We start from the raw sequence: 23,805 nt of genomic DNA, 5'->3' as shown, positions 1-23,805 counted from the left end.
ATCGCCCTCAAAACCGGGTCCCTCCACTTGGCAGCCGGTCACTGGCCTCTCTTTCCTTCCACCCTTCCCAGCATCAGGGAGTTTGGTCCTCATGATGCAACTCGGCAAAGACGGATTGTTGCGGGATTGTTCCATTAATCTTGCTTTTCCTCCAGGACAAGGGCCCCCAAACTTGGCAACTTTTAAGACTTGTGGACTTCAACTATGCTAGCTGAGGAATTCTGGGAGTTGAAGTCCACAAGTCTTTAAAGTTGCCAAGTTTGGAGACCTCTGCTCCAGGAGATCCTAGTGGCACATATTATATTTCCCCCTCCTGTATTTTCCCAACCACCACAATGAGAAATAGGTACACTGAGTGAGGGGCTGTCCCAGAATCTCCCCAGGATCGAGGGGTTTTTGCACCAGGGTCTTCCCACTCTTTGTCCAACCCATGCTTCAAAGTCCTGGGGTGAACCAAGGAAGGCTGGTGGGCACAGGTGGCACATGGTTTCCATCACCCACTGGTGACTGTTCTAGGCCAGGAGACTCCAAAACTGGCAACTGTAAGACTTGTGGACTTCCAGAATTTCCAGAATTCCTCAGCTGGCTTAGCTGGAGTTGGAAGGGACCTTGGAGGTCTTCTAGTCCACCCCCTGCTCAGGCAGGAAACCTTATATCATTTCAGACAAATGGTTGTCCAGTCTGTTCTCGAAAACCTCCACTGATGGAGCACCCACAACTTCTGAAGACAAGCCATTCCATTGGTTGATTGTCCTTATCGTCAGGAAGTTTCTTCTTAGTTCCAGGTTGCTTCTCTCCTTGTTCAGTTTCCATCTGTTGCTTCATGTTCTGCCTTCGGGTGCTTTGGAGGATAGATGGACTCTGTCAGAGAACTACACGGTCGGTGTCCAATGGAATCCAAGACGCTGACACGAACTTGTAGTTTTAAATAAATATAGTTTACACTATATACGGTATATATATGTGTGTGTATATATATATAGTTAACTTAGAAAGTCAGACAAACAGGAGTGTAATTCTGGAAGTCCACAAATCATAAAGTGGGCATCCATCCCTCCCCTGAGGTAAATCAACACAGCAGGAATACCATGAGGTAAATTCTACACACCCAGGACAAAGGCGGGAAAGAAGGAAACGCCCCCTTTACACTCCGAGCAACCAATCACAGCTCAGATTGCCTCACGCAGTGGGCAATCAATCATTTAGCTACTATGGTGTATCCTTACTCATTGTCAACCCTTCACTGCTCCAGCTGTTTAACTGAATATCTTAACAGGCGCTGCCTTCTTTATGGCAACCCCTCAGATATTGGAACACAAGTCTTAAAAGTTGCCAAGTTTTCTGGCCCCCATTTTAGGCAAATCCCCACCCACCAATCGCCGGTGTGGAAACTCAACCACTTGCAAGAATGAAACCAGGACGAGATTTACTCCTCGCCTTGCACAATTTCAGCAACATGGATTGGCAAAGGGCGTTCTGGCCCCGGCTTTTGTGGCTTGGACATTAAGCCCCTGCAGCTTCCAACTAGACTTTATGACTTGGTGTGGAGGAGGAGCAAAAAAAGGAACTTTGGCAAGGAGACACATTCACACACCCACACAGTGCACCACAACCACAAGTGAAGACTCGGGAGACCAAGTGGTCATGCGTACCCATTTTTTTCTCACAACTGTTTTTATTAAAGTGTAAATATCCAGGCAAAAAGAATCGGCTGCACCCAACCCGCCAGCTGATCAGCCAAGCCGCAGCCCGGCCCGTGATGACAGGCAGGGGGGGAACAGCTACAACATCCCACAGAAAGGGGGCAGAGGTGGTCCTGGCCAACCTCGAACAGCTCCTCTTCCGCAAGAGGGAAGGATGCTCCAGGTTGGCCGGCCTCAACTCAGGACCCCGGACAAATACTGCAGGCAGGAGGAGGAGGAGGAGGAGGAGGAGGAAGTCGCCAGGACATGGAAGGGGAAAGGAGCGTGGGATACTAGCCCCTCAGCTCTTGGTTGACAAATCCTTGGCTGTGGGCTGGGGAGGGGGCTTCTCTCGGCCCCCGCCCCCCCCCCAGGAGGAAAAGAGGCAGCCCTTCGCAGCTTCCCTGAGCCTCTGCAACTGCAGGGCTGAGATGCCAAGGGATGCTGGTCCTCCCCCCCCCTTGAAAGGGTTCCGCAATTTCTCAAGAGTGGGGGAGCCTGAAGGAAAACCAGCAACTGCCCAGCCCCTCCAGGCCAGGGAGAGTGGGAGAGGAAGGGTCACTACTGCAATGGCTGGGGAGGGGAAGTGAGGAAGAAGAAGAAGAAGAAGAAGAAGCAGGGGGTGCGTTGTCGTTGGCATCTGTGTGCGCAGGGAAGAGAACCACCACTGTGACCCCTCATTCTGCCTTCGCTTTTGCTGTCGGCAATATGGCCAGCACCCTGGGGAGAAAAAGAGAAACTCAGCCAGCCAGCCAGCCAGAGGAGGTGTTTTGCCCAGTCTATCTTCAGTTAGTAGAGTTGGAAGGGACCTTGGAGGTCTTCTAGTCCACCCCCCTGCTCAAGCGGGAGACCCTGTGCCTGAAGTGCCCAACCTTGGCAACTCCCAGAATTCTCCCGCCAGCACAGCTATGCCATTCCAGGCAAATGGCTGCCCAACCCCTTCTTAAAAGCCTGTTAAAGCTGTAAAAACTTCCATTTAAGCTGGAGAGAGAAGCACAGACCACCCCGAGCACCCCATCAACATGACTTCCTTAGACCCTTTGGGGTCCATTGCTGCTATTTTTAAAATGTTTTCGTTCATTCCAGTTTCTTTCACCCAAGAAATAAGGCAGAAATAACTATCCTTTGAGAAGTATTTTGTAGGCTCACATATTGGATCCAAAGTAAAAATAAATTAAGGAAATTAAGCCCAGAGATGGGCAGTGAAATAAATAAATATTATATCACCGATACACAAAGAATGGAGCCCAAGAAGGTCTTCGAATGGCCTATTCCCCACCCGCCCTGCCCCGTTCGGTTCTGTGGGAATATTTTGAACTTACTTTGCTCTGAGATTACTCAACTGGTTCCTCACCAGTTCTACATATTGGTCAATCTGCGCCTGGGGGGAGGAGAAACAGGGATGAGCCCCTCCGAAAATAAGAACACGGAACTAGCTGTTGCTCTGGCCCGTCCTCTTCCTTCTGAAAACCAGCTACTCAGAGTCCGGCCATGGCTGCCTCTTACGGTCACCTGATCCAAATTCAGAAGCTTGGCAACTGACTCATATTTATGACCGTTGCAGTGTCCCTGGGGGTCACGCAATCCCCTTTTGCAGCCTCCTGACAAGCAAGTCAATGGGGATACTGGATTCACTTAACCCCCATGTGACTAACACAACAACTGCAGTGATTCACTTAACATCTGTGGCAAGAAAAGTTGTAAAATGGGACATTTAACATACGTCTCACATAGCAACAGAAATTTTGTGCTCACTTGTGGTTTTAAGTCCAGGACTATTTACTCCACTTTTATACAGGATTCTATTGTCTCATGTTTTATTCTGTATATGACCTGGGGCTTAAATAAGCAACAATAATTATTTAGCGAAGCAAACACGGCAGCAGGAATGAATTCTGCTCCGGTCCTTTTTTAACGCTAGCTGTGAGTTTCAGCATCTTCCTCCTCCCTCAGAGCTAGCTACTCACCTGATGCTGCCTGTAGAGTAGAGGGAAGGTAAATGCACTTATCACACCTGTGGAAGGAAAGGAGGGGATGAGTCTCTTATTGCTGCAATGTACCCCCCCCGCCCCCCAAAGGCACTGTCCGCCCAGACCCTCCCCTTACCGAGTATAAGCAACGTCAGACCATTGAAAACAGCTCCCACGTAGGTGAGGGCATAGAACAAGAAAGCAAACTGGAAAAGACAAAAGGCAGAGCAGGCTGAGACCCCAGGAAGGAAGGAAAGGCAGAGGGTCCCCTCTTGCCAGGTGCCCAGCCTGTGCCCACCCCATCAGGAGGAAGCAAACGGGCGCAAAAGTGAGGCACACGACACAGCTGGCTTTGTGACACGTCCGCGCTGACTCCGGGCCCAACAAAGTCTATGCGGCAAAAGGGATGAATGTTGCCCGCATCTCTGTGACTGTTTATTGCATCTTTAAGACGTGTGGACTCCAACTCCCAGAATTCCCCTCCCCAGGCTCACCTTGAGGGACTCCACCATGTCATCCACCAAGAAAAGGCGCTGCAGAGTCTTTGTGCCCCAGGTGACATGATGTACCACCCGCTCGGTCAGCCGCTCCAGCTGTTCTTTGGACAGCCCAAAGTCTGCATCCAGCTGGGCCCTGGCAGGTGGGAAGGGAAGGACACTCAGCCAAACCCATACCTGGCTGCCTTGCCTTCCCCCTCCAAACTGGGATCCCCGGAAGCCCAAGGATCAGGGGGACCAGCCTTGGCTGGATCTTCTGGGGCTACCTCAGCAGCCCCCTTGCAGGGAAAGGCAAGGGACCCGCACTCACCCACTTCAAACGGGGAGAGGGCAACATCCCTGGTGCCTGGGGGGCTGTCCTGCTCGAGCCCCTCCAGCAGGAGCCCCCCCTCCCCCCGAGGTCAGCCAAGCCGCATGAGCTGAGCACGAAGACACCCCACTGGCAGACTCTTCTCTCAGGGCCCCCGGCCTTTCCCCACACCCTGCAAGCATCCCGGGCGTCCCGTCTTACTCACTGGAAGGGGTGGTGCCCGTCTCCCCGGCGGACCAGCTGCAGCACCTTGCTGTATCCCCTGAGCGAGATGGTGATGGCGAGGGCGGCCAGGGAGAGGTAGGAGGCCACGCTGATGATGCTGAAGTGCATCAGGCAGAGCAGGGCCACCATCAGCGCCGTGAACGCCAAGGCCGATTTGCGGGTGTCCCGCCAGTACACCAAGTCGGCCACTGCAGGCGAAGCAGAATAACAGGAACAGAGTTGGAGGGACCTTGGAGGGTCTCCCAGCGGATCGGGGGTATCCAGCCTGGGAACTCTTTAAGATTTGTGGATTCAACTCCCAGAAGTTTGGCTCCAGACAAGAAAAGGAGAAAAAGTCAGCCTGGACCCCAAACTGTGTATATCCCAGAAATGGGTGGGCAGCAGGGGGGCTGAATAAGAAGCCTATGAACGTTTGCCCCTCCTGCACCCATGTTTAATGTCCGGCAGAGTACGCTCCATCCTCAAACCAAGAGCAGAGGGGCTGCGATTAAACAGGACACAGCTGCCGTTTCCGGTTAGATTTCCTGTCCTCTAAATATTTGCTCTCTTGTGGTCCAAGGCTCCCCCGACAGATGCCAGCTGAACCACCGGCCTGGTCTGGTTGGTTACCCGCTTCCCATTCCAGGATGCAGGAGGGGGCAACCTCAACCCCCAGCAGCGTCTCCCCAACCCACACTGGTGCCGCTACCTGGCTGCAAAAGGGCAGTTGGGGGGCCTCTCCCACCCCCCACCAAGCTCTAAGCTCCTCTGCCATGTTCCTAAAAAGAAGGTGCCAATCACCCCCCCCCCCCCAGCCTTGGCAAGTACTCTGCACGGGTTCCTTGCTGGGGCTTCCACACTGGACACGACTACTTGCCGATGCAGCCCCAGGGGAGGGGGGACGGGGGGGGCTAAGTAGCGAGAGACGGGCGTTCGGCTGGCATTTCCACTTTCCCTTCCCTGAGAGAGAAGCTGCCACCCCTCCGAAGCTGCTCCCAGGCTTTCCTGCTCTGCAAAGATGGCGCCAAGGGACCCCACCCACGGGGGGGCGGGGAGAACGAGGCGCCCAGGGCCCTGGCAGCTGTTTCAGACTCTCTCCCCTCTTAACTGACAGGCCCAGATGCAGCCCAGTCGCTGAAGGAATCTGCGGAGGCGCGGACGGTCCTGGGGGAAGAACAGGCCCAGGGTGGCAGATTGGGGGCACCTGCACCCTACAAGACTTAGGTCCTGCTCCCCAATTTACAGGGTGCCCCTCTCACTTCTCTTCCCCTAAAGGCTCCCTCCCTTCAGACAGAGTCCCCACTCCATTAAGCCCCCCACCACCCCAAAAAACAAGCTGGCTCCGTGGCTCATCCAGGATCCTCCCCCCCCCCCCGATCCCGATTCCCCTGCCCGGCAAGGCTTGCAGGGCACAATCCTAATGGGGGGACGACCCACCTGTGCTTGCCATGGCGATCCCCTTTTCCCGCAGCTCAGAGGCTCCTCGCTGCTCTGTGGAAACTTCCCGGGCACCAGTTCTGGGCTGGAAGGGCGGGGGGCTGCTCAAGGGATGGGGCTGAGGAAGCGCAGGTGGGAGGGGGTTGCTATTTTTAGCTGACGAATCCCAGCTGCCTCGTCCCCTCCAGAGCCCCTGCCTGCTTCCCTTGGTCCTGCTGGACGGAGGCAGTTTTACAGGCTCCAGCCTTAAAGGGAGGGGCTGGCCACCCGCAGCAGGCGGAGGAGCTGGCAGCTTCGAAATGGGGTGCCGGATCCCCAGCAAAGAAGCAGGAAGGGGAGCAACCAGGGGCCGGGCACGCTGGGGGGGGTGTCGAGGTGCTCAAAGTGAGCGGAGGAAGTGGGAACCCCCCCTTTAAACCGTCTGCACCGGCCACTAACTCAGGGCCAGGTGTGTGATTGGGGCCCACATTCCGGCTGGCAAGGCTGCCTCGGTGACTGTTCCCATATACGCCCTGAGGTGGGTGAGCATGTCTTTCGTTATCTCTGGTGTTCTGAGTTCGGGTGCTGTTATGCATGAAGCACAGCCTTGAGGACTTGAAGCTTGGAAAACCAAAGGCGGCTCTTTTCCAGCCGCTAGTGAGGTGGACTCACGATCTCAACAGCGAGTCAGAAGGTGCTCTGTCTACCGAATTGCTTTTCAGCAAACCCCTTACCCTAATCTGGGAGGCAGGATAATACCGGTGGTGGGGCTACATCCTTTTAACTCAAAGAGTCTCCAAGCTTGGCAACTTTATGATATGTGGACCTCAACTCCCAGAATTCCTCAGCCAGACGTTCTGGGAGTTGAAGTCCACAGGTCGTAACGTTGCAAAGCTCGGAGACCCCTGCGTTAACTGAAGCAGAACTGCCTTTATGCAGCATGTCGGTCGACCCCGCGTAAGGCCACCTCTTCTCTGGCTGGGAAATGCTAGTCCTCTGATGCGCCTGAAGCAAAGCCAAGAGGAAGCCTTGGACTACAACTACAATCACGCCCAGCCAGTGTGGCCACCCTTGCAATTCATAGTAGTAGCTAGGACTGCATTAAAACCACAGCGCTAGCAATAAAGATGTGGATCTCTGCACTTTGAGGCTTGGGGGGTATTGTGCGCTCCCAGGCGCGAGGGTGTTGGGGGCCAGGCCCAGCTGCCTTCAAGAGAAGCCCAGGCCCCTCGTCCTTGCTCGGGGGGGGGGCGGGGGGGGCAGAGCGGCAGAGGCTCCATGGCTCCAATTCTGCTTGCTTCAGCACGGAGGTTATTTATACCCACCGACTTGACGGGACTGCAATCCCGATCCGGGCTCCCTGCCAGGGGCCGTGAATCAGGACCTTTCCTGGGAGAAGACCAGGCCGCCCCCACCCACCCCCGTCCCTGCGGCTTCGGTGGGGCAACGACGGCCCGGAACCCTCAATGACAGGGAAGTACAGGCAGTCCTTGACTGATGACCACAACTGAGCAGAGAACCTCTGTTGCTAAATGAGACAGTTGCTAAGTGAGTTTTGCCCCAACTTTTCTTGCCACAGTTGTTAAGTGAATCACTGCAAGTTGTTAAGTTTGCAAGACGGCTGTTGAGTGAATCCGGCCTCCCCCGTCGACTTTGCTTGTCAGACGGTCGCCAAAGGGGATCCTGTGGCCCCAAGGGGACACGCTGCGACTGCGACCGTCACAAAACAGTTGCCAAGCACCCGAATCTTGATCACGTGACCAGGAGGATGCTGCAGCAGCAGTCATAAGTGTGAAAAATGGTCACTTTCGTCAGTGCCATTGTCAGTGCTTCAAATGGTCACTAAACGAAAGGTTGTAAGTCGAGGACTGCCTGCAAACAGCAGACTTCTACGTAGCTGTGCCCTGGGCCCCACCCTTGGAGGAGAAGCCCCAGCTGCGCTCACCCACCCTGTGCAAAAGACCCCCGACCCAATCTCCAGCGCCTGCAAGGGTTGGGAGGGGGAGCCGCAGAGATGCACAGCCCCCTTCCTGGGTGTTGGGGAGCCTGGTCAAGCGAGCTGCCTTCCCCATCCTCGCCCTGCCCCTTCTCCCATCATTGCCACCTGACATGCTTGTCCGGGGAGGGGCACCGGGATCCCCCCTGCTCCTGGCCCCCATGAACGCAGCTGCCAACACAGCTCCTGAACCCCTGAGCAGAGCGACTGGCACGCCACAGACACCTGGGGTGGGGGGGGGGGCGCTGCAGACCTGCCGCCTCCCCTTGGCACCTCATAGCAAAGCTCTTTGGGGGAGACCGGCCAGCCTGGCAAACGCTCAGTGCCCCATTTCTCACGCCGGCTGCCTCACCCAGGAAGTTCTGGACGTTCTCGGACTGGTCTGGTTCAGTAGGCAGCTGCTCCAGATGGGCTTCCTGGCCAGGCCCCTCTTCCTCAGGGCGGGGGGGTTGGCAGGACTCTGCTGAGGTCAGTGCTCGGTCTTGGGGGGTGTCAGCACCGCAGGAGGCGCCTGCTTCGGAGGGGGAGAGTAAGGCAGCAGCAGGCAGAGAGAGGGTCTCCCCGGGGTCGTCATCTGCAGCAGAGTTGAAAACCAGGAAAACAAAGTCAGGGCTTTTCTTTTGTTCCGGGCCTTGAGATCTGCAATGGTGCCCGGATCCCCACTTGCCCTTCCCAGCCCGGCTGCGTTTCCTGGTTCCCTTCCTGCTGGCGCTTTGATCTCACTCTTAGGACAGCTGCCCTGAGCACCCGAACATGACTTCGCAGGGAGCTGTTCGTTCTTCAAAATGAGAAATTTCTTTGCGTTTCTGTGGCTCATAGGTTAGGCTCCGCTTCTCTGGATTTCCAGCATCTGCAGTTTGAAGGTTGACCTCTCGCTTTATCCAGCCTACAGATGTGGATTGGCTCCCTAAAGCATCTGGTGCCCCCGCAGACTGCATGGAAAGAGCAGTGGAGCCATCCAAGGGGGGCAGGGGGTGAGGGAGAGGGGGAACTGTGCCAGGCCTTCTCCTTAATTTCATCAGAATAAAAAGCAGGAAAGATTCTCTGTGGCTCTTTCAGGGCCTCCCTTCACATCAGCTAAGACAAAAAGCACCATTTGCTTTTCGTGTTGAAAAACTAAACACGAACAGATCAACTCTCCGTGTACTGAATAATTTTCTTATTTTTTCCCTTAAAAAACAAAGCAAGGCAAATATTGCCATGGATGGATATGAGTCTGACTCCCACCATGATATTTTGACTGAAGAAATCCCACCCGGATTCCACCCTTTAGAAAATCCCTCCCCTCCTGGGCAAATTGGGAGGTGCCAGCCTCACTTTCTGTAGGACTGAACTGTAAGTCTTTGGTGGTCTCTGAACTGGGTGGTTTTCTTCCAGACGTTTCATGACCCAACTAGGGATTATCTTCAGTGCTAGAGGCAAACCCCCCTCCTTCCTAGCATTGATGAAGTTACCTAGTTGGGCCATGAGAAGCCTGTAAGAAAACCACCAGGTTCAGAGAGCACCACGGATGCCACAGACCTCCTCCTCTTTCTCCTCCTCTTCCATGCCACAACCCCCCACTTCCTCCTAGCTCTGATAATGTTACTTAGGTGGGTCCTGAAATGCCTGTCAGAAGACAACCGACCTCAGAAAGCACCCAGGACCCACAATTCAGCCCTGAGCTACGAGTCTTCTTCTAGGCCCTCCCGCTTCCGGCCGAACCAGGGATGGCTGGTAAGGCAGAATTCAGCCCCCGCTGCCCTTCAGAGGTGTCCCTTCCCTACCTGTTCCTGAGCAAGCCGTGCTGCTGCCTCCTTCCGTTGCCACCGCTGGCGAGGGGGGCGCGGGAGACGGAGACGCCTGTTCCTCCCCTTCAGAGGCATCCAGGTCGCTGCCACAGCCCGCCTGGGAAGTCCAATCCATTAGAAAGTCATCCAGTCCTTGGCCGCTGCCCGAGAGTCGGGCCCCCTCTGCCTCTGGAGATGGGCAGAGGCTGGGAATGTTCTCCAAACTGTCCCCCAGGGTGGGCACAAAAGTTTCACAAGTCTCTGTGCGGGGCAGCGGAGCCCTCGTCCGGCGGGTCTGGGAGTCACGTCTGCCCCGATGCTCTGCTGCACTGGGGCTGCTGCCGGAGGGGCTGGCAATGGTGATGTAGGAAAAAGTCAGCTCCCGGGGGGTCCCCCATTCCAAAGAGCCATCCTCCTCTTCCTCCTCCTCCTCTGAAAACTCCCGTGCTGTCTGCAGTTCAGGGAAGTCAGACTCCTCGTTGGCTCCTGCAGAAGGAAAGGACACCTTTGGCACCTGGGAGACGTCTGGGAAGGCGGCCCGGTCCCTCAGGATGCAGGGAGCAGGCTGGGCCTGCAAATCCAGCCCCCAGAGCAGCCCGCTCAGCTGGCTCTTCCGAACCTGTGACCCGGTGCCACCTGCTCCGCACACTGGGTGACATGGCTACAAACGCCGGGACCTGATTTGGGCAGCCACTTTGCACACTCACCATCTGTCGAATCCGGAGTGGTAGAGGCAGTCGAAGGAGACTCTTCTGCAGGAAAGGAAGGGAAGCCAAGTATCGATTTATTTTATAGACCGCCTTTATTGTTTTTTATAAACATGGCGGTGAACGTCTCTAATGCTCTTTCCTCCTCCTGCTTTCCCCGCAACCGCCACCCGGGGAGGCGGCTTGGGCTGAGCGTGTCTGGCCCAAGGACACCCAACTGCTTTCAGGCCTAAGGCGGGACTAGAACGCCTAACCTTCCAGCTTGGTGCCTTCGCTCAGTAGGCCAACCTGGGACGGAGCCTGGCGGCCTTCCGAGAGGCCAGAGGAGCAGGAAGGCCGTCACTGTAATTCTGACACCCCCGATTGTCTAGGTGATACGGCTTCACAATTCAGTGCTTGATTGCTGCATGGCAGGTTGGGTCAGTGGCATCTCCTGGCTGTGTTAGGACACAACAGCCACAATACTCGGTGCCTCATTGTGCAGGCCATCCCAATGTTATCAAGCAGAAGGCTCATCAACAGCTACTCCCTGGATGGTCAGGCTTCCCTGCCTCCCCCTTCTTCCTTCTGCTTCCGTCCGTGCTGGCAGGAGAAATGGCCGGGAATGGCCGGCCCACCACCCAATGCTTGGAAGCTGGCAGGGTCAAGGGTCAAGGGGGGAGGGGGAGACCAGGCTTACTTAGCTCTCACCAGGAGTCACTTTGAAAGCAGAGATCCAATTTCCCAAAGGATCTGGGATGAAACGCACATTTCAACCTTCGCTGGGTTACCTGTCCACCACCCTCCTTTGCACCTAACCTGGCCGGGAGGTTTGAGCTTCAGGCTGGACAAGGCCACCTGCAGACTGGGCTACGGGCATTTGTGGCTGTGACCTACTCCATCCTGGCTTTTGGGCACAACAGGCCCTGACCTCGTCTCTGTCCAAGGGGGAGCCGCTCCAAATACACAAATGGCTCAAAAAAGGAGCAACTATCCAGGGCCCCAGTGGCTCCACCCACCCCCCCCACTGCAGAAGGCCGGGCAGGAGACAGCCACACAGAGGCAGAGATCCACCTGGGGGGGGGGCGGGAAAAGGGGGCAGAAACCTCCCTCGGGCGCCAGCCTTCCTGCCCCCGCTTGCCCCCCGCTGCCCATCCCGCGCCCCATTCAGCCAAAGCACAAGCCGGGCTCTGCCGCCCCCCCAAAGGGCCCTTAACCAACCCCCCCTCCCCCGCGCAGATGGCAGCCTGCCGGAGGACGCCGCAGCGCTCCAGCCGCCTCGCTCTGCCGGCCGCGCGGAGAACAGCCGCCGTCCCCACCCAGAGCCCGGCAGGCGCGCCGGAGGGCAGCCCGGCTCCACAGCCCGTGGGAGGGGGCGCAGCGGAGGCTCGGGGGCGCCGGGTTGCAGAGGGAGGAGCGGAAGCGGCTGGAAACCTCCGGCTGCTCGGCCGAGGGCGAAGGGGGCGTTGGGCGGGGGCCGCTCGGCGGGGCCTACCCGGCGGGCCTCGGGTTGTATCCCACCGGAGGGGGGGCGCTTCCGCGATGGGCAGCGGGGAGGGGGGGCCCAGCCCTTCGCCCCCGCTCGGCCCGGCGCGGGCGACACCTACTGCAGTGGGCGAATCCCAGCACCTGCCCCATCGCCCTGGCAGCCGGCCGCCTCCAGGTCCATGCGGAACGCCGCGGCGGTGAGCTCCGACCGCGCCGCCGCCCCCCGCTCATCTCCCCGGCAGCCCCATCCTGCCCGAGGCGCCAGCGGGACGGTCCCCGCGTGCCGGGCGCCGAGGGTCCAGCGGGGCCGGCCGCACAGAAGGCGAGGCGGCGGCGGCGGCGGGGACAAAGGAGAGGCGCCGCAGCGGGGATGCGGACGAGGCTGCGGGGATGGAGCGCAGAGGCGGCAGCGCGGGAGAGCGCCTGGGGCCGCCAGCCGGCCGGGCCGTGAAGGGTCGCCGCGCCTCGGAGCCGCCGGGCAGCACCTCAGACGGCCCTCGCCTCGGCCTGCCGCCCCGCGCCCGCCTGCCACTCAGCGGCTCGGCCCGCCCCCCTCGCTGCGTCTCGCGCACGCGCGGCCCCTGGCCGACCCCCCCCCGCCCCGCCCCGCCCTGCGCATCTGCGCATCCCCCGACCGGCGGCCCCGGGGGGGGCCTCCCTCCTCTGCACCTGCTCGGCCCCCCTTGGTCGCCCAGCGGTCCCGGCCGCTCCCCGCGGGCTTCGAGGATTGCGCGCAGAGGGCACCGCCCGCCGAGGGGGCGCCCCGAGGGCCGGGAGTGTGTGTTGGGGGGTCCTCGTCGCTGGCGCCTTGCCTTCGCCGACCGCAGAGAGAGAGAGAGAGAGAGAGAAACGCGGGGGGGGGCTTGGGGCGCTCCTGCCTTTCCCCGTGGGACGGGGGCGCTCGGGACGGGCAGCGGAGGCCGGATCGCTCTGGGCGACAAAGTGCACCCCGGGAGGCGCAGTTGGCCGTGCAGGACGCCGGAGGATTCAGCAAGGCGGGCCCGAGGGGAGGCTGGCTTGGTTGGGGGCTGCAAAGACGGCCCGGAACTGGAACGGGGGTCCCTCCACCGGCTGCCTCCAGAGAAATGCCCCGATCCTGGGCTAGCAGCAAGAGAGCAGCAGCTTTGCTGGCCAAACCAAGGTTTTTACACTGAGGGGCTTCCCCCGGGACCCTCCAAAGGGGGCGGTCGGGGTGAACAGAGAAACCCCCCACTCAGTGGGAACAAGTTTAGCAGGAGCCCATTCAGGCGACATGGGCTAAGCGGCCCTGAGCTGCCATTTAACCAGCTGGGCTTCTGGCGAGTGGTGTGCTTGTGTGGAAGTCTTGTGTGGATCTCGGGGTGACTAAACCCTCCTGGAAGGTCTGAAGCTGAGTGCTGTTTTTGCCTGAAAGTGGGGGAAACCCCTCCACATGGCGTTTGTTTAGCCAGAGTGAGTTTTGTGTTGTCCTGTTTGTGGAAAGGGAGAAGCCACAGGGTCACTTTTGCAGAGTCATCCTGGATTACCTGCAACTTCCCTTGGTTTGATTTCGGTTTAGTATTTGTATTATTTCAGGGCTGTCCCGTTGATTTAGTGCTAGGAAACAACTAGAAAAAAACTATATGGAATGAAATTTATCTCACAATAAAAAAAAAAGGCAAAAGAAGAAAGTCTTTTAAAAGCCAGTACCTCGTAAACCATCATTGCAGCACTCATCCAATCATGATTTATTTCGCACGTCCCCTTTAATTATAATTGTATTGTTAATATTTCCCATGGCTTTATTGTTTTTAAGGTTGCAAGCCACCCAGAGTCTCTGTGGTGAGATGGGAGGCCCAAATAAATTTGATAAACAAATAAGTAAGTGGGTGCATCTTGTTTCACAACTGCCTTGCTTGGCACTGGAAATTCTGCTCCCAGTTACGGTTGTAAGTCGAGGACTGCCTACGGTCTTCCATAGGCTGGGGGCCTGGGTGGTTTTTGTCTGAGATCAGAGAAGCAGCCGCAGGATGTCTTGGCTGTCCAAATATTGTCAAAGGGCTGCTAATGGCTCCTCAAGGCCTGTCCATCTCCCCCCCCAGCCCTGCCCCCCCCCGCCCCCCGTGCAAGAGGTTGGGGTGGGAAGAGGGGCGGAGGCACCAGAAAGAGTCCCTGCCCTGCAGACCCCTCTTCCCGCCCCCTCCAGACTTCTGCAGGTGGAGGAGAGCCAGGCAGAAGGCGAGGTAAGGAAGGGCAGGGGCTGCGGGGGGGACGGGGGGACGGGAGGGGGGACAGAAACCCCCGGCCATTTTCTTTTGCGTTATTTCTACCCTGGGAAGGGAGAGGCGGGAGAGGGGGCAGAAGAGCTGGAAAATCTTCCAGTGGCCACTTGTGACCTGGCTGTTCTCAGAATCGATGCAGCTGCTTCTGGCTGGCATCCCTTGTGGCACAATGGTTCTTCCCTGGAGAGGCGATAGTCACCTTTTCCGGTGCTCAGAATGTGATCCAGGTGACTTTTGCCACTCTCCTGCTTAGAGGGGGCACTGGGATGCATTCGAATATTCTGGAACTCATTAACAGAATAATAGGGTTGGAAGGGACCTTGGAGGTCCTCCAGCCCAACCCGCTGTCAAGCAAGAGACCTTGAAACATTGCAGGCAAATGGCTGTCCAGTCTCTCCTTAAAATGTTGGAGACCCACCAGTTCTGGAGGGAAGCCCTTCCTCGGGTTAAGTGTCCTCCCTGTCAGGAAATTTCTCCAGTTCTAGGTTGCTTCTCTCCTGGAAAAGTAACCCCCCCCCCCGTTGCTTCAGGGGCTTTGGAGAATAGGGTGCCCCCCCCCTTCTTTGTCGCAGCTCCTCTCCAGTCACCCCTGGTCCTCTGAGTCCCTCCTTTGTGAGGGGGGGGGGTGTGAGACAGCTTCTCCGGGGTGTATTTCAGCAGCAAGCGACTAGTCCAGAAGGATGTGGCCCATCGGCCCACAGAGCTGAGGATTCCCCGGCTCAAAAGAGGGAGAAGGGGGCAGAAGGCATTTTGCACTCGGAGCCTTCCCCGCTTCAGCAGCTGGAGGAGAGAAGAGAGAGGTTTTGTTTTCTAAAAAGGGTCTTAAAATCACAAGGCTGCCCAGCTGCATTTATACATTTATCTATATATCAATCTTTTTATTTAAGTATCAAACGGCTGTCGCTGCTGGGGTGTGAATTTCCTTTGAGGACGGGGAACGGAGCCGAGACCCGGGCCGAGCCTTGGCTGGGGACGCCCTTCGCCCAGGCCCAGCCACAAAATGCTGGCCGCTGTCACAGTCGCAAACAAACACGTCTGAGCCAGAATGTGGGGCTTTCCACAGGGACGAACTCTGAAACCTCCTTATCTCCCAGCCGCCGCTCTTGTGCAAGGTTGTCCAGCTCTCCTGCCTCCAGAAATACCTGAGCAATGTGTCACTTTCCTGCAGCCTTTTGGCCTGGCAGCTGAAGGTGGGGGGGTCTCCCCAAAACAGCTGGTGATGGGGGGGGCTGACTCCCTGCTTGCACAATCGGGCAGCACACAAGCATTGCTGCTGCTGGCTGAAAACGGGTCCAGAGTCGTCATCGGGAAGCACATTCTGGGGGCCAGGCTGTCTCCGGTCTCTGCGTAAAAGCCTCTCCCCAGCCAGACAGCAGTGAGCCAGCCGTGTGCGGCAGCAGCCAAAAAAGCTAATACCATCCTTGGTTGTATAAACAGAAGCATAGAATCAAAATCAGGTGAAGTATTAGTACCACGTTGTAAAACCTTAGTAAGGCCACACCTGGAATCCTGCACCCAGTTTTGGCCACCACATTACAAAGAGGAAGTTGAGACTTTGGGAAAAGTTCAGAGGAGCAACTGAGATGATGAGGGAACATACGAAGAAGAACGGTTGCAGGACCTGGGTTTGGCCAGCCTAGAAGGGCCAGAGGAGACATAAGAGTCTTCCGGTCTTTGAGGGGCTGCCCCAAAGAAGGGGAGGGGCTCAACTTAGTCTCCGAGGCACCAGAAGGCAGGACAAGCAGCCACGGATGGAAACCGTCGCGGAGAGAGGAAAGCTGGAACTAGGGAGAAACTTCCTGACAGGGAGAACAATGAATCCGTGGAACAGCCTGCCTCAGAAGTTGTGGCTGCTCCATCAGTGGAGGCTTTCCAGAAGAGATTGGACAGTCCCTTGTCTGGAATGGCCCAGGTCTCCTGCCTGAGCAGGGGGTTGGACTAGAAGACCTCCAAGGTCCCTTTCAGCTCTATGCTGATCGATGGTTTGAGAGACATGTTTGTCTGCTGATGCTTTGGGTAGCACAGGAGGGATTGGGAGCCCCACGGCTGGGCGGGGCAGCCAATAAGTTACTTCTGCTGTTGCTTTGAAGAGCAAGGGAGACCAGTGGGGGAAGGGATCTTTGAAGCAATGGGGGCAACCTGGTCACATCCTCCCCCGAAGGACAACAGCCCTCTTCGTTGCTGTCGAAGCAACCCTCCATTGGGAGCAGCAGGAGGGGAGAATCCCACATTAGCTGACCCAAAATGTAGCCCCCTTTATTGGACTAGCAGCCAAATGGGGGGCCCAGCCTGCTGAAGACACAGTGTGCCTAACCCCACCAACCTCTAGCTGGCTTGAGCTCACCCCTCCCCATTTCCATGCGGCTCCAGCCGTGGGACTTCCCACTGGGTGGTACTTCGGAGGGTCCCTGCATTTCAGCATGATTTGTCTCTGGGCTTCACGCTCCGTCTGCTTCTTCCTTCTCTCTCCCACCCTCAACAGCTTCGTGCCCCAAGGAGCGAAGAAGGATGGGCAAGCTGGAAGACGGCGCCACCCTTGTGCCCAGTGAGCACCTGCCCTTGCTGGCCAAAGCGGCCCCCAGCGCCACCCACCTGAGCCAGCAGGAGGTGGCCGAGCAGGGCAGCACTGCCCCCTGGCCCAGACTCCGCAAAGCCCTGATCAGCCTGCTGGGCGGCCTCTTCGCCTGCATGCTGCTTCTGGCTGTGGCCCTGCTCCTTTCCCTGCCCCGCCCCCACCCGCCCCTGGACTGGTGGCAAAAGGCCGCCTTCTACCACCTGCCCCCCTCCTCCTTCCCGGACTCCGACGGCGATGGGTGGGGAGACCTGGCAGGTAAGGACAGGAGGACACGACTGCCGGGCGAACTGGATCCAGGCTGTTGGTGCCCGCTCAGTGCCCCCTTCCCTCCCTGCAGGGGTCAGGCAGCAGCTGGACCAGCTGGCAACCCTGCCCATCCAGGCCTTGGTGTTGGGCCCTATCCTTGAAGGCGGAGGGGCCAACCTGACCCAGATCGTCCCTGCCCACGGATCGCTGGCACAGCTGCAAGCTCTGGGGACTGACGGGCACAAGAGAGGTACTGGGCAGAACTGCTGGGTGGGACCGGACACCCCTGCAGCTTTGCTTCCAGTTGCCCCAGATCCAAGGTGCTTTGAGAGGGCTGGTCAATTGCTGTGGAAGCCCAGTGCCCTGAAAGAGGGGCTGGATTGGTCACTAGCCAGAAGGGGACCTTGTGAGCCCTGCTGTGTGTCTGGCCTGGCCAGCTCGCTGGTAAAAACAATGGACAGTCCTGGAGAAACAGCAGCTGTGGACCAATTGGACCCAGGCCAGACACGGATTCTGTGGTGGCTCTGCTTCCCCAAAGGGCTGGCAAAGTTCCTCAGGAAAGCCCCCCAGCCCCGCCAGTGAGAGGAAAAAGTCCTTTCCACTCTCCCGTCCTCCTCCTCCTCTCTTGAGGTAGACTGCCTCTGACCTTGGAGGCTCCCTTCAGCTGTTGTCTTCATCCATGTATTTCCATTGATATGGCTCCCCAGCTCAACATGCTGACTTTGGCAGTGAACAGAGGTTAAAAACAAAAGAGCGACAATGACACTCCATTTTTTGGCTAAAAGCTGTGAATAAACCTACCCTTTACTTTGCCTGACACAGTTTTACAATCGGTGATGCAACTATTAACAGAATAACCGAACTGCAAAGGACCTTGGAGGTCCTCTAGTCCAACCCCCTTCTCAGGTAGGAGAAATGGTTGCCCAGTCTTTCCCTGAAAGCCTCCAGCGTTGGAGCCCCCACAGCTTCTGGAGAGAAGTCAGATTAATGGTTTGTCGCTGTCAGGCAATTCCTTCCTAGTTCCAGGGTGCTCCTCTCCTTGGTTAAGTTTCCATCCGTTGCGCCTTCTCCTGCCTTCGGGGGCTTTGGAGGGTAGGGTGACTCCCCCCTCTTCTCTGGGGCAGCCCCTCAGAGATTGGAAGACGGCTATCACCCCTGTTACCCCTAGTCCTTCTCTGCACCGGGTTAGCCCTGCCCGTTGCCTGCAACCGTTCTTTCCCATGCCTCCAGCCTCCTAAGCATCTTTGCTGCAACCTAGGATGGCACTGGCTTTTTGGGCTGCTGCCACAGACTGCTGGCTTATATACTAGCACATCTTTTAGGAGTGAAGGCCTCCAAAAATTAACCTTGGGTCAATGGCTGAGGTTTTTTGTTTTTTGTTTGCCACCTGTATTTCTCCCTCCCCGACCCCCCAGGAATCCGAATCCTGCTTGAACTTCCACCTTGGGAAGCAGAGGGTGACGCCCCCGCCGAGAGCAATCAAACAGTGCGACTCCTCAAGGTATCCCCGGCATCCGCAGCTTAAGGCTCCCCCAGGTTCAGAGGTGGGCCCGGGGGTCGGGGGTGGCCTCCGTTCTCCATGCCAGTCCATCCTGGCTTGGAATCAGACTGAAGGGCAGGATACCCTGACTGCGGAGGGGCAAGGCCGCCATCCGGTTGGCTGGCCCAGTCCTGCATTTTCCCAAGCTTCAAGTTATCTTCTCTGCTGAGGAACGCCAGGAGCCTTGGCCAGAAGTCAGAGGCTCCCAGGCTGGGCTTCAGCCTCCATTCCCTCCTTTTTTCGGCCGTGTCCTGCAGGAGGCCCTGCAGTTTTGGCAGTCCAAAGGCGTGCATGGTTTTTTGGTGGCCAAGGACCCTGCCTGGTGCCTCCTCGCGGTGAGTTTCACCAATGCAAGTTATTTGCAGCAATAACCTGAGTGGGCTGGGAATGGAAGAGCACCCTGTGATCACCCTAAATCATACGGCGGCCTGCTTTGCTTGGGCATAACATCCTCCAGGAAGTCCCTGAGGCTTGTAACCCCCAATTTAGGGTTAATGGGATGCCAACCTACTGTGGCTTATTCAATGAATGCTGAACAAAAATGGGTGTAGCACGGTGTGTAAGCTTAACTTCTTGTATATATATATTTGTATTGTATATGTATGTGTTTGTTTGTATTTGTGTTGCATATGTATGTGTAGGTTGCAGTGCATAAACCTAACCTTCCTGGAATAAGATGTCATCTAAGCGGCAATTCAATTTCTGTACACCGCAGGCACAACGCCTTTGTTGTTACACCTCCTTTTCTCTCTCTCTCTGGCATTTGGGTGCTTCTGAACACGCTTTTATAGTACATAACCTTTTTTTAAAATCCAAGATACATCAACTCGCTTGTTTTTATGCTACTCCCGACTGTTTTTTCTTCCTTCCTCCAGTTTATCAGTAAAGGAGAAAAAACATGGAATTAACCGCATGGGTATCTCATGGGAATTCCTGGCTATAAGTATTCCTTCTTGCAGTGACAGCAAACAAAACGTAAAACTTTTGTTTTTCAAACTGTTTACATTTCATTTTATTGCTGAAACGATTGGGGGAAGAGAAAAGCTGCTTCCAGACAGGCAGTTTGTGGTGTGAGGATCTCATGCCTTTTGCTGACTTTCTGTGCGTTGCTCTTGCTGCACGTATGGACAGACAGAAAAACAGGCAGGAAGACACCCCCACCCCCCCACCCACCCCCAGGGCATCCCTCCAGATCTGGGCCCTTTGATGTGGGGCTTGGGAGAGAAGGGGTAAGCCTTCCCAATTGAATTAATGCAGCACGTCCCACCTCTCAGGCTTCCTTACCCACAGCTGATCATGACATGTAAAGGAAAGAGGGCTTCGGTTTTGTCTCAGTCAAAATTATAGATCGGAAAGACTTAAGAAGCCCTACTGCTAAAATGGCAACCTGGAAGCTTTCCTTGTTTTTTAATTACTGTACTGTATCATTAAAGTACTCTGCAGTACTTTCATGTCAGCAGTTTTTTAAAAGATATTTTAATACCTAGCTGAGAGTGCACTTTAAGGGGAATGATGTATCGTTGTTTAATGGAGTTACAAAATGTGAATTGCTGCATACATTAAGGGTGGAAATGGGACCAGTTTGCTGTCTGTTTTGCTGCTGCGATTAAAATCTGGAAGACTCGAACTGTAACCCCAAAGACAATGGACCTTCCAACAAAAGACACGCTGACGCGCAGGAGGCCTGTTAGGAGAGGAAGCCCGGAGTCCCCAGCCCAGGATTCCTTCCTTATTCCACCTTAAGCAGCCCGGGATGCGGGAATGACGGATGCCTGTGAAATGTGATTGCAGGTACTCAAGGCCTGGGGCGCCCTCCATGACCACAGGCGGAGCGATCCACGGGATCAAGGGTGAGCGAGCTGGCGGCATTCCCCCCCCCTTTCATTCCAGCAGGGCGGGCACCCCCTGGTGGCGGCACTGGGGAGCGCAGGCATGGGGTGCCAGGAGAGATTTGAGTTTCCGCCGCCTTCTCCCTGGCAGGGCCCTCATCGTATGGGACCGGAGTGAGACCTGCAGCGCTTCTGAGGGGATGCCCAGCAGGGTCATCCTCACCTGCCACCTGCCGGGAACCCAGAGAAATCTCTCTGCTCAGGCACTGCTGCAACTGGGACAGGGATCCCCGCAACTTCCTGGCACCCCGTGGCCCAGCTGGGCAGTAAGGAAGGGGTTTCTGGGCACACCCTGGGCTTTTGGCCAGTTCTACCCCAAGCACACTGGAAGCCAAAGCTGTTTATAGGAAGGGGGCTGGAATCCAGTCTGGGTCACCCATGTGGTGCCCTGGCTGGGAAGCCAAAATGATCCCGACAGGATGAGATACGCCGGCAAGACAGGCCTGGGCAGCTGGAAAGAGGCGAGGCAGCCGAAGGGCATCCAGGCAGCTGGGTCCAGAGCAGGGGGCAACCAAAGGACAAAGAAACGCTCCTTTTGTGCTTTCTTCCAGGTGCCCAGTGGACTCTCGCCCTTCGGTGGCTGGGGGAAAATCCTTGGGGTGCTGCTCTTCACCCTCCCAGGAGTGCCCCTGGTGCAAGGGGGGCCGAGGTCTCCGCTCCCGCTGGAGTTTGAGCAGATGGTGAGACAATCCCTCTGCTTCCCCCCAGGCCTGGCCGACCCTCAGCAACCTTTGCAACGGTGCTCAAGAAGAGACTCTCCTTATTGGGAGAAGGGAGAGGTCGGCCTTGAGCCCCCCAAAATCAGGGTTGGAAGGCACCTTGGAAGGCTTCTAGTCCAGGGGTCTCCCACCTCGGCGACTTTGCTGTTCTAGTTTCACCTTAATCCAACTTCCTGAAAAGGCCCGGAGTCACTGGGTGGTAAAATCTTGTATCGTGGTTCAGGACCTTGAATTAGGGTCAGCTTCAGCAATAAAAAGAAAAGCCGCTTCGCACCAGGTGAAAACTAGCCTGTCCTTCGCTCGTGCCTTCAAATGAATCTAGCCAAGTTTTAAACCCTAGTTAAGCAAATTGCATACGGGACACCTTTTTCCTGAAAGAGCCATTATATTATTTAAGCCTCGGAAGCTCAACTTCAGGAGAACTTGCCGCTCTATTACTGGTTTTAAAAGTTCCTTTTTAATGGGACGTATGTCACGCCAGGAATGTTTTCCTAGTTGGCTCAGAGTTTTGATTAACCAGAGTGGAATTCAAAGCGTCACACATGGCTGTGGACACACAAGCCTCCCACGCAGGTAGATGAGACAGGCCAGGGTGGCATTTTGCAAACCACGACATCCCTGGGCATGTGGCGTCCCCCGATCACCCCACGGGCATCGCACCAGGGAAGCCCACGGGCACCGATCCAGGTTCCAGAGCAGAGATCAGCCATTCAGGCTGCTGGCCAAGGACAGGCCTACTCAGTGGCACCCGGGGGAAGAATGGGCCTTTATTCCCATCAAAGGGCACGTGGCCGGCCGGCGTTGGGACGTTCCCAGCACAAATGGCGTAAACCATCTCTAGGGAGGCTGGAGAGCCGCAGGCCGCGTCCTTCAGCATCTGGGAGTTGAGTTCTGTTTTGTGAGAGGGGGCAACCCAGCCGTCCTCTGCTTCAGAGCGCTTCCCAGCAGGGCTTCCCAACCTCTGGGCCACGGACCGGTTCCGATCCGTGGCCTGCTGGGCCCCCGGCCGTGCAAGCAGTGGACGGGTGAGCAAAGCCCTATCTGGCATGCGTGGGGATGTAGGTTGCCCGTGAAACCACCCCCTTGCCCCCCACCCACCCAAGGTGGAAAACTTGTCTTCCACAAAACCTGTCCCTGGTGCCAGGCCGGTTGGGGGCCGCAGCTGCCCAGTGGCTTCCTCCAGGCGGTTTACAGAGTCAGCGTATTTTCCCCAACCATCTGGCTCCTCATTTTCCCGACCTTGGAAAAAGCCGGTCAGGATCGGACTCCTGGCTGTGGGCAGAGCTGGCCGGCCATCCTGCATTCTAACCACCGTGCCACCGTGGAAGGGGGACCGAAGGGAGGCTGCGGTTCCGGATTAGCTCCCCCTGGGCTTTCTGGGGCTGGGGAAAGCCGCCTCAGCTGGTCTCTCTCTCTCTCCCCCACCCCTCCTCCTCCCACAGGAAGGCTGGCCCAGCAGAGCCCCGCTGGCAGCCCTGTACCAGTCCCTCCTGGAGTTGCACGCCAAGTCCTTCTCCTTGCAGGACACGGACTTCACCCCGCTGCCCCTCCCCAGCCACGCTGAGGACCTCGTGGCTTTCCTCCGGCCGGGTGCCTGCTCCAGCCTCCTGGTGATCCTCAACCTGGGGCTGCAACCCACCCAGCTCCACCTGAAGGAGCTCAGCTTCCCCGGGCAGGCCAAGGTGGTGCTCAGCACCCACGCCAAGCCCCGGAAAGAAGCCAGCGTGGAGGTGGTGAGGCTGGTGCCCCAGCAGGCCGTCCTGCTCCGGGTGCCTCGAGGATACCAGCCGTGAGGGGCGGCCCTCAGGATCTGACCCCCAAACACACCCAGATGTGGGCTTTGGGCCAATGCTCTGGTGCTCCTGCCCGACTGGCTGCTGTAGTCACCTTCTGCAAACTAGTAAAGCTGCTTGACCTCATTGATTTCGAGTTATCTGTTGGTTCCAGGGAGGATGCGCAACGTGTGTGAACCCACAAATGTGGGTACAGACGTGTGTTCTGCAAGTACGTGGGAATCCGCGGTGCCCAAGGACTGGGCCCTGGGCCGGCACCAAAAGGCCACCGAGCACTTGCTGCGCTGGGATGCCAACGCCCTGGGCAGGCCTGGCTTCCCTCCCACAAACCAAACAGAAGGCAGGAGGAAGCAGGTGCCCCCGCCCCCCCGCCTGGGGTTGCTGGTCTCTGGGCCTGGCAGCAGCTGAGGAGGAGCAGGAGAGGACCTTCTGGGCACACGGATGAAGACCACTCAGCCCCTCCCCCCGTCCCCCTCATTTAAGGGGGCCTTCTCCTGCCCCCCCCAAAGTGCTGCACTTGCACAGGCAGAAAACCTGAGGGAGAGAGCCCGGCAGGGGTCCGACTGGGGGCACCAGCCCTTGAGGGGCAGGCAGCTGCTGAGCCAGCCGAAGGGGGTGGGTGGGAGAGGGGACCAGGTGGCTGCCCCCCCGCAGGACCAAGCAGCTGCTGCCTGGCCAACCCCGAAAGGGGGCGGGGGGGCTCTAAGAGGGCCCCGTCTCCCCCTTGCCTCTCGGATCCCGGGCTCGCCCCACTCAGCTCCACCGGGCAGCCGGTCAGGAGGGCG

At 57.1% G+C, this 23,805-nt stretch overlaps 2 protein-coding genes across 5 annotated transcripts; one reads left to right on the top strand and one right to left on the bottom strand.

Annotated features, from left to right (window-relative positions):
- Positions 1–1,642: 1,642 nt before the first annotated feature.
- On the bottom strand, positions 1,643–12,574 carry RTN2 (reticulon 2). 4 transcript variants are annotated; one of them, XM_087939342.1, is made up of 10 exons: positions 12,138–12,574; positions 10,552–10,596; positions 9,842–10,330; positions 8,428–8,649; positions 4,665–4,872; positions 4,147–4,285; positions 3,789–3,858; positions 3,650–3,696; positions 3,005–3,063; positions 1,643–2,402 (listed from the first exon to the last, which is right to left on the bottom strand). In XM_087939342.1, the coding sequence occupies exons 1-10, from the start codon at positions 12,247–12,249 to the stop codon at positions 2,360–2,362; spliced, it is 1,434 nt and encodes a 477-aa protein (XP_087795468.1). In that variant the 5' UTR covers positions 12,250–12,574; the 3' UTR covers positions 1,643–2,359. The 4 variants fall into 4 exon arrangements, with proteins under 4 accessions (XP_087795468.1, XP_087795469.1, XP_087795470.1 ...); XM_087939343.1 differs by having other exon boundaries at positions 12,026–12,527; XM_087939344.1 differs by lacking the exon at positions 12,138–12,574 and adding an exon at positions 10,806–10,901.
- A 4,164-nt stretch (positions 12,575–16,738) lies between these two features.
- LOC113450314 (amino acid transporter heavy chain SLC3A2-like) lies at positions 16,739–23,146 on the top strand. The gene is made up of 8 exons (XM_026721489.2): positions 16,739–17,088; positions 17,171–17,329; positions 18,495–18,580; positions 18,877–18,954; positions 20,411–20,469; positions 20,600–20,774; positions 21,060–21,188; positions 22,670–23,146. The coding sequence occupies exons 1-8, from the start codon at positions 16,767–16,769 to the stop codon at positions 23,018–23,020; spliced, it is 1,359 nt and encodes a 452-aa protein (XP_026577274.2). The 5' UTR covers positions 16,739–16,766; the 3' UTR covers positions 23,021–23,146.
- Positions 23,147–23,805: the final 659 nt, after the last annotated feature.

This window comes from Pseudonaja textilis, chromosome 10, assembly GCF_049901715.1.
Source record: "Pseudonaja textilis isolate UNSWEBS1 chromosome 10, rPseTex1.2, whole genome shotgun sequence".
In the NCBI taxonomy this organism is placed as follows: domain Eukaryota; kingdom Metazoa; phylum Chordata; class Lepidosauria; order Squamata; family Elapidae; genus Pseudonaja; species Pseudonaja textilis.
Note: the sequence above shows the minus strand (reverse complement) of the source record. Positions and strands in the feature narration are given on the sequence as shown.

Coding starts and splice junctions, on each gene's coding strand:
- LOC113450314 (XM_026721489.2), top strand. CDS start 16,767: ATGGGCAAGCTGGAAGACGGCGCCACCCTTGTGCCCAGTGAGCACCTG. Junction 18,955..20,410: donor CTGCCTGGTGCCTCCTCGCG/GTGAGTTTCACC, acceptor ATGTGATTGCAG/GTACTCAAGGCCTGGGGCGC. Junction 20,775..21,059: donor CCCCGTGGCCCAGCTGGGCA/GTAAGGAAGGGG, acceptor GCTTTCTTCCAG/GTGCCCAGTGGACTCTCGCC.
- RTN2 (XM_087939342.1), bottom strand. CDS start 12,249: ATGAGCGGGGGGCGGCGGCGCGGTCGGAGCTCACCGCCGCGGCGTTCC. Junction 10,331..10,551: donor CACTCCGGATTCGACAGATG/GTGAGTGTGCAA, acceptor TTCCTTCTGCAG/GAGCCAACGAGGAGTCTGAC. Junction 3,697..3,788: donor TCTGACGTTGCTTATACTCG/GTAAGGGGAGGG, acceptor TTCCTTCCACAG/GTGTGATAAGTGCATTTACC.